The sequence below is a fragment of the Zingiber officinale genome, chromosome 1A (genome assembly GCF_018446385.1).
Source record: "Zingiber officinale cultivar Zhangliang chromosome 1A, Zo_v1.1, whole genome shotgun sequence".
Lineage (NCBI taxonomy): Eukaryota > Viridiplantae > Streptophyta > Magnoliopsida > Zingiberales > Zingiberaceae > Zingiber > Zingiber officinale.
The window spans coordinates 180,608,208-180,617,567 of record NC_055987.1 but is presented as its reverse complement, the minus strand read 5'-3'; the positions used below and the strand labels follow the sequence as shown (position 1 = coordinate 180,617,567).

The window sequence follows — 9,360 nt, the reverse complement described above, 5'->3', positions numbered from 1 at the left end:
TGCAGCTTAAACATAGATATGCCCCCCAATAAAGATAACATTAATTATTTTGGAGGTAATCCAAGTGAAAGAAAGTAGTGGAATCTTTATTATATTTTAAGACAACATATATGGATTTACCTTTAGATAATATTTCTCTGAATTTATTTATTTATTTATTTATTATATTAAATTGACTTATTTAATTATTATTCCTCTTTTTTTTATCTTAATGAACGAGTGCAATTTTATCTTTAATTATTTAATAAAATATTATAATGTTGACAATTCTAACTAATTTTGGTGGGTCTTTCCTAGAAAGTCCTATATAAATAACCTTCTCTGTACTCAGCCATGTACCAAAAACACCAACAGCCCCAGAATTATTCGTCTTCCTGCTTTCTTGTTAATCGATTGAAACAATACCAGTTTTGTTTCTCAACAGAAGAAGATTGATTTCATCATTCTTGGTTTTGCGTGAGCTTCATTTTTGCTTCAAAATTCAATCTTGTTTGCTAAATTCCTTTGCTCATCTAATCGATTCTTCCATCTTTGATCAAGTTTGAAACCATGGCTTCCGTCAAAGTAACTCCAAAGTCTCTCTTTGCCTTCGAGCCGTGCGTCTGCGACCCCCGCGACTCCTCCTCCTCTTCGTACCTCGCCTTCGTACGAGAGAATAGCTACCCGCCGGAGCTCGGCCACAACGCTACCAACCACTTGTCCCGCCAAATTGGCTTCAACCGCCGGCGGAGCACTGCTCCTGACGGTGAGATAGAAATCTTCAACGCCGAGAAGTATTTCAGCGGCAAGATGGACGGCAACTCCTCTGAGCCCAGCTGCGGCCCAACCCCGACGCCGACCGCCAAGAAGGACGTCCGCAGGCGGCCGCGCTCGGTGTCGAGGCCCAGCAGCAGCACCTCGGGGACGAGCTGCAACAGCCGCAGCACGCTACTCCCCGACCACCACCGTGGCAAACAAGGGCATCTCGGCGTCGACGGAGGCCGACGAGAAGCCGACGGGAAGAAGTTCCTCGGCGTGTTTCCCTGCTCCTGCGCTAGGAAGCACGCGATCAACATCGACAAGGAAGCCCAGCTAGCGCCGGTTCGTCCCCAGGACGAGCACTTGGTGTGCGAATCGAGGCTGAAAAGAATCAGCCCTGGTCTGCGGCGCCACGACCCTTTCCCTCTCCCTCCAAATCTGAACTCAAAATTCAAACCAGAAGAGAAAGTAGTCATCGGGGGCGTCCAAAACGTAAACTTCGGCGCCAATTTTACTCCAAAAGGCGATCTTGCCATAGCGCAGAAAAGAAGCAGCTTCACCGCATTGACTGCCGGCGAGGGCGGCCGAGACGAGGACGTCCTCAGCGAATCCAGTTCCGACTTGTTCGAGATCGAGAGCATATCGATGAGCTCGCACCCTTTCTTCACCATCGAGGCGTCAGAGTCGGCGACCGCCACCACCGGATACGAACCGAGCGAGGCAAGCGTGGAGTGGAGCGTTGTCACTGCCAGCGTCGGTAATTTCTCCATGTCATCGGACTCCGTAGAGCATGGGGCGAGCTCACTGCGGAAGACGAGGAGGTCGTCAGGGTCGGGCCTTCTGCTGGGGTGCGTCAGCGAGAAGGCGGTCGACGTGACGACCGCTTCTGGAGGAACCGGGACGAGGACGTCAGCGAGGGGCAGCGTGGTCCGGCGAGAGTGCGTCGAGTTGGAGGGGGCGGTGACGCCGACGGCAAGGTACCGCGTCGAGAGCTGCGGCGTGGACTTGAGTTCGGGCCGCGCCGGCCGGGTGCTGCCCCAGAGCCCATTCGGCTCGAGCCGCTCCACTCAAGATTAGTATACTATACGTACTCATTAAATATTTGTGTTATTGATAAATATGAAGGGAAAAAAACGTACTAATCTGCATTTATGGATGGCATCAATGATTTGCGTTGTTAATTGTCAGTGTAATAAAAATAAATCAAATCAGTGGCTATCTTGTTATACGTTTGATTTTGATACATGTGGATATTAGTTAATTAGCACTAACAGAATATTAGAAGCATATATTTTTTTTATAATTTAAGTATTCTTCTCTTGTGATTCTATTAATTCTGAAAATCATCGATGCTAAAATAATTTTTCATCGATCAGATAAATACAAGAAGTGCAAATGATTCATAATCTAACGTCATCGGTAATTCAGCATATCATATTTCATAATTAGACTTCGAGTATATGTAGGCCACGCGATAACCATCGCAGCTTTCTTTATCTGGAAACATGGACATCTTTGGAAATATTCTTCTAATCCTTTTTCGGTAGAAGAATCTTAAGTTTCTAATAGAAATATTAAGTATTCCTAAAATTAGATTGAAAATACACCTTTTTGTCGGTTGGGTGTTTCCATATGAACTTTCCCATATCATATCCCTCATTTTACTCCCTAAGAATAAAATGAATAAAAAGGACCATTTGATGATGTGATGCAAAATTGTAAAGTAAATTTTCTAAAAAATCATAGATTGTGTGAGCTAAAGAAAGAGAGAAAATGAGATAGAGGGTCGAGGGTCTAAAGCAAAAAGTGGTCGAGAGGAAAATCTAGATTTGGAGAAATAATTCTAAAAGTTTGATTTCATCACGATAATCATTGACATCCAAAGTATTATTTATTTTCCTATATCTATGTTTGTTCGCATGTAGGTGGACTTGTTCTAAAATACCGATATAGACTTTTAGAATTATACCCGTGTGTCTAGTCAAATGTGGCCCCTACTTTTGAGACAACATTGATAGTATGACTGCTTTCTCAAGGAGGTCTCTGTCATGATGATCCCATGATCTCCTAGTTACCCTCATTTACTTTGTCATGCTGAATCAGGGTAAACCTATTAGGTAATGTGATAGCCAATGGTGCCCTTGTTGGGGCATCATCCCCTCATGGTGTTTCAGCTTACTTTCGTGACCGACTCCCCATGTCTCGATGATTTATAGGTTGGAGAGTGTGATTCTGTTGGATCGAGAAGCGCTAGAGGGGGGTGAATAGCGCTCGTGGCTATTTCATTTTTTGAATCAGAATCGCAAAAAACTATCGGAGTAATTAAAACGCAGCGGAATAAAATAAACAAACACACAGAGATAGGAGGATTTGCTTCGTTCGGAGCTTTGATCGACTCCTACTCGAAGGCCCGCGATCCTTGATCGCTTTCCGTGGGCAACAACTATAAGCTCGTATAATTATTACAAACTAAAGTACAATAATTGACAAGAATTAATTATACCGACGACAATTAAGAAATGAAGATTCGGAGCTCCGGGTCATCGGGTGGTTGTCGCAGCACTTCGGAAGCAATACTTGAGCAGAACACAGCACGAGGAAGCTTTTTCTTTCGTTGTCTTTTGCTGCTGCTCGAACCCCTCTTATAAAGGGTGTTCAAGGCACCTTAAACCCCTCCAAGGTGCCTCCAGGCTGGCCGCGTCACCCGCGTGGATCAGAACTGACCTGGTCGAACTTTATCTTGTTCAAGGCGCCTTCAACCTCTCCAAGGCGCCTTCATCAACTTGTTCAAGGCGCCTCCAGCCTCTCCAAGGCGCCTTGAAGCTTGCTTCGCAGCCAGCTCAGGTTTTGCACCCGAGGTGCCTCCAAGCTCCATGGAGGCGCCTCGGACACTGTTCATCCGAGGTTAATCTTTGCACTTTGGTCCCTGCAAGATACATTAATCCCAAATATAACCTGCAACACAAAGTTAGCACATAAAGCATAATAGAAATGATAATGACAGTTTCCGAACTGTCCGAGTCTGACTTCGGGTTTCCCACCAGAAACCCTAGGTCGACCCGACGCTTGCTGTTCCCTCTGCGGGGAACGCGTCCTCACCTACTCCACTCAGGAGATTTACCTGATGCCAGTCCGGTCTTCCAGACCGACTGGACTTTCCGCCTAGGGGTTACCAGCCCCTAGGACCTAGGGTTACCGCCCCTTAGGGTTTTTCTCCACCTAGGGTTACCACCCCCTAGGACCTAAGGTTGCCGCCCCTTAGGGTTTTCCTCTACTTAGGGTTACCGCCACCTAGGACCTAAGGTTGCCGCCCCTTAGGGTTTTCCTCCACCTAGGGTTACCGCCCCCTAGGACTTAAGGTTGCCCCTCTTAGGGTTTTCCTCCACCTAGGGTTACCGCCCCCTAGGACCTAAGATTACCCTCCCTTAGGATTTTCCTTCACCTAGGGTTGCCGCCCCCTAGGACCTAAGGTTACCCCCCCTTAGGATTTTCCCCTGCCTAACCGCAGTTAGGACTTTCCTGAAACCTTATTTAACCACGTTAGATAACAAGGAATCTTAACTTTAAATCCCTTTGCCATTATCAAAACTGAGGTTTGATCGTCGGATGCTTACTGCACCAACAATCTCCCCCTTTTTGATTATGACAACCGAAATTCAAAGTTAAGTAAAAATACAATAAAGATACGCATAAATAAGCACAGACATAAATAAAGCATAGGCACATTCACAACAAAATTTTTGTTTTAATTTTCTTTGAATTTTAATTTATAAGTTTCTTTGAATTTCTTCCTACTCTCCCCTTTTGCCATATATCAAAATACCCAAGAGAGTGAAGAAAATCTAGACCTTAGCTTAACTTTCAAAGATAATTTTCAATCTTATCTTTCAAAGAGAAAAATAGAGGGTTAAGCATACTTTTGATAAACACTTAGTTTTTCTTGTAAGACTTTTAGCTAGGTGAAATCATAATTTTGAAAGCAAAATTCTTCCTTTTTTTTGAGAGATACTTTTAGCTGAGATAAAGTTATTTTGTCTTTAAATAGTAACTTAACAAAATTTTGTGATTTCAAAAAGATTTAGTTTTTCAAAAAAAATTATTTTGATGAAATTTTGAGAATGCTTTGGAAAATATTTAGCTAAATTTGAAAATACTTAACTATGTTTTCAGCTTAAAAATGATTGCGTTGAGAAAATATCTTGCCAAGTAGCTAAGTTTAGAAAATAATTTAACTAAGTTTAGTTAGAGAAAACTTAATTAAGTACTTAGCTTTGAAAACATTTAGCTTATAGAGGAATTATAATTTAAAAGTCAGGTCATAAATAATTTTAATTTTAAAGCTAAGTTAAAAATAGCTTGAATTTTCGAAGATATGCCAAAAATAGTTTTTAATTTTAAGGTCAAGTCAAAATTTTTAAAGAAAAACTAATTTTAAAACCGACTCAAAATCACTCCCCCTTAATTAATGCCTTAATAAATTTTTGAGTTCAGGAGTTCAAGCATGAGAGGTTAAAAAATTATTTTCCTAATTTTCCATCTCACTCATTCTAGATTAACAAGCATGTTTAGCATATGAGTGAGTGTGAGATGGAGTTTACTTTAATGTATAACATTGAAAATATCAGTTAGAATTCTAAATAAGTGACCATTATTTTGAAGATTTAAAAATTAATTGAGTTTAGAATTTCAAAGAATTTAATAACTTCTGAAAAGGGTTTTGAAATTAATTTTTCAGAGGATATTTCAAATGATTTTTCAAATAATTTTTTAAGTAGTTTTGAAATTAATTTTTCAAGGGATTTTTCAAATGATTTTGAAATTATCATTTTTCAAATGATTTTACAAATAACTTTTAAGTTTTAAAAGATTTTTAAAATAATTTTTCAAAGATTTTTCTAATAATTTTTAAATGATTTCTTAAAATATTTTTCAAATAATTAAGTTTTAAAAGATTTTTAAAATAATTTTTCAAAGATTTTTTTAATAATTTTTAAATGATTTCTTAAAAGATTTTTCAAATAAATTTTGAAATGAAGTTATAAAATTTTGAAATGATTTTGAAAAGATTTTTCAAATAAATTTTAAAAGAATTTTGAAATTAAGTTTTAAAGATTTTGAAATGATTTTGAAAAGATTTTTCAAATAAATTTTAAAAGAATTTTGAAATTAAGTTTGAAAGATTTTGAAAAGATTTTTCAAATAAATTTTAAAAGAATTTTGAAATTAAGTTTTTAATTTTTTTTAAATAACTATTAGTTTGATTTTTTTTTTTAAATTCCTTAGTCATCTCACCCATCTAAATTTTCAATCAGGGAATCCTATAATTTTTGTGAGATGAATTGAGGTTCAATTTAAGGGTTTGGTTTAACTTTGTGTTAGATTCAGGTTTAGCTTTGAGTTCAACAAGTAAGCATTCTTTGGATAACCTTCTGGGCTGTGGTGAGTCACAAGAAACTCATTAAAGTAATCATGCCTTCGAGGTTTTCTAAATAGTCCTACCCATTGAACTTAATACTAAACTTGGGTCTAACTAGTTAGGATCCATTTAAGGGTAGCTTCGGTCAGTTCCACTTGGCCAAATGCACCAGGTCGAAGCCATATCTTCCTAGACATGCGATGCCCAAGCTTCCCTAACGTACTATCATCCAAAAACTTCACCAGTACCGTTGGTTAAGTTAAACCTAACCCATTTTAATCTAACCTTAATTACCCTGCAGGGTAATCTACTCTTGTTTACCCTTATCGGGTGGATTAATTTCAGAGGTGCCAACTATTCTGGAGCCTCCTCCTATGTTATTGATTTACATTTTATTAAGTTAAGTAAATAAAATGTACTTGATTATAACTTGGTTTGTACTGTTTAAGTTTTACTTTAGATTTATAACCCAAGTCTAGATTTCATGATTTGACTAAATTATTAACAATCTTCTCTAATTTATCAATTTTATCTTTTAAAATATTATTTTGTATTTCTACTTTTCTAAGAGTTAATTTCTTATTTTTATTTGAATTAATTTTGTTCATTACATTATTAGCATGCATATCTAATTTTGAAGAGAAATCTATACTAGAGCAAGCAGGATTAGTTAAGCTAGTGCGATCATGTGTTGCAAAAACTGGATTTTCATCTAATGTAAATGTACTAACCTTGATTTCTCCCTCTGGATTCTTGGGTCTTCTTTCTGGGCATTGTCTTTTGCAGTGACCCATTAGTTTGCATTTGGAGCATTTGATGTATTTCTTCCCTCTCCTGATCATTTTCTCCTTCTCCTCCGATTGTGTCGGTCGAGTCTTATGAGTGGGGCATTCGTTTCTATAGTGCCCTCTATCCCTACATTTAAAACAGATTATGAGAGATTTACAATTTGAATTTACAATTTTACCTTTTAGATCCGTGATAGGATCCTCCCCCTTGACTGTTGCCATTTCAAATTCTGACTCAGATTCAGATATCTCGTCTTTGGCCATCAGTGCTATGATATCGGTTTGCTCTGATTTTTCTGAGTCTGGTTCGGCGGTTGACTCTGAGGATTCAATTTCAAATTCAGACTCAGGTTCTATTCGATCTTCTAACTCTGAAGGGATCTCATAAAGCTTGAGAACTTTCTCCCAAAGCTCCTTAGCATTGTTGAACTTTCCAACTCGATCAAGATCTGAATTTGTTAGTCCGCATAGGAGAATGTAAGTTGCTTTTGCATTTGCCTCGAATGTCCTTATTGTTTGTGCATCCCACTTGTCACAGGTGATGGGTACACCTTCTTTGGTGGGGAGAGTGAATCCAATATGGACTATGGTCCATATTTCTGCTTCGATCTTTAATTGATGCTCCACCTGGTCTTTCCAGTATCTGAAGTTCTCGTCAGACAGCAGTGGTAGGCATGTGGAGTTGTACCCATCTTCGTAGGCCATTAGAAGGAATCTCGCAAAATAAACACAATAAAACTTGTTCCAAGACTTGGTCTTAGATTAGTAGTGCGGGAGAGAAAATAAAAATAGTAATTTAGGAATTTCGAGAGAAAATAATAAAATATTATTAAAATATTATAAAAAAAATATTACTACAAATTTTTGAAAACACGATATTTCACTAATTCCAATCAATGGTGAAAAGATGAAAATGGATTTTTTGAAAACAATTTTGGAGGGAAAAAAAAATGAAAGACGTAAGGTTATATTTTTAACCTATACAAACGACAAAGCCACGAAAAATGCTTGAATGGTGGTTGCACCAGTTCAAAGCGACCTTGCTCTGATACCAATTATTGGATCGAGAAGCGCTAGAGGGGGGGGGGGGTGAATAGCACTCGTGGCTATTTCATTTTTCGAATCAGAATCGCAAAAAACTATCGGAGTAATTAAAATGCAGCGGAATAAAATAAACAAACACACAGAGACAGGAGGATTTACTTCGTTCGGAGCCTTGATTGACTCCTACTCGAAGGCCCGCGATCCTTGATCGCTTTCCGTGGGCAACAACTATAAGCTCGTATAATTATTATAAACTAAAGTACAATAATTGACAAGAATTAATTATACCGACGATAATTAAGAAATGAAGATTCGGAGCTCCGGGTCATCGGGTGGTTGTCGCAGCACTTCGGAAGCAATACTTGAGCAGAACACAACACGAGGAAGCTTTTTCTTTCGTTGTCTTTTGCTGCTGCTCGAACCCCTCTTATAAAGGGTGTTCAAGGCACCTTAAACCCCTCCAAGGCGCCTCCAGGCTGGCCGCGTCACCCGCGTGGATCAGAACTGACCTGGTCGAACTTTATCTTGTTCAAGGCACCTTCAACCTCTCCAAGGCGCCTTCATCAACTTGTTCAAGGCGCCTCCAGCATCTCCAAGGTGCCTTGAAGCTTGCTTCGCAGCCAGCTCAGGTTTTGCACCCGAGGCGCCTCCAAGCTCCATGGAAGCGCCTCGGACACTGTTCATCCGAGGTTAATCTTTGCACTTTGGTCCCTACAAGATACATTAATCCCAAATATACCCTGCAGCATAAAGTTAGCACATAAAGCATAATAGAAATGATAATGACAGTCTTCGGACTGTCCGAGTCTGACTTCGGGTTTCCCACCGGAAACCCTAGGTCGACCCGACGCCTACTATTCCCTTTGCGGGGAATGCGTCCTCACCTACTCCACTCAGGAGATTTACCTGATGCCAGTCCGGTCCTCCAGACCGACTGGACTTTCCGCCTAGGGTTACCACCCCCTAGGACCTAGGGTTACCGCCCCCTAGGGTTTTTCTCCACCTAGGGTTACCGCCCCCTAGGACCTAAGGTTGCCGCCCCTTAGGGTTTTCCTCCACCTAGGGTTACCGCCCCTAGGACCTAAGGTTGTCCCCCTTAGGGTTTTCCTCCACCTAGGGTTACCGCCCCCTAGGACCTAAGGTTACCCCCCTTAGGATTTTCCTTCACTTAGGGTTGCCGCCCCCTATGACCTAAGGTTACCCCCCCTTAGGATTTTCCCCTGCCTAACCGCAGTTAGGACTTTCCTGAAATCTTATTTAACCACGTTAGATAACAAGGAATCTTAACTTTGAATCCCTTTGCCATTATCAAAACTGAGGTTCGATCGTCGGATGCTTACTGCACCAACAGATTCACCTTTCAATCTTTTCTCA

General features: G+C 40.0%; 1 protein-coding gene across 1 annotated transcript; it reads left to right on the top strand.

The window, feature by feature from the left end:
• The first annotated feature begins 340 nt into the window (after nucleotides 1-340).
• On the top strand, nucleotides 341-1,951 carry LOC122012881 (protein PHYTOCHROME KINASE SUBSTRATE 2-like). Its single transcript, XM_042569544.1, has 2 exons — nucleotides 341-456; nucleotides 541-1,951. Exon 2 carries the CDS (start codon nucleotides 550-552, stop codon nucleotides 1,813-1,815), a length of 1,266 nt encoding a protein of 421 aa, XP_042425478.1. The 5' UTR covers nucleotides 341-456; nucleotides 541-549; the 3' UTR covers nucleotides 1,816-1,951.
• Nucleotides 1,952-9,360: the final 7,409 nt, after the last annotated feature.

Bases quoted from the DNA above. Each gene is read 5' to 3' on its own strand.
- LOC122012881 (XM_042569544.1), top strand. From the start codon at position 550: ATGGCTTCCGTCAAAGTAACTCCAAAGTCTCTCTTTGCCTTCGAGCCG.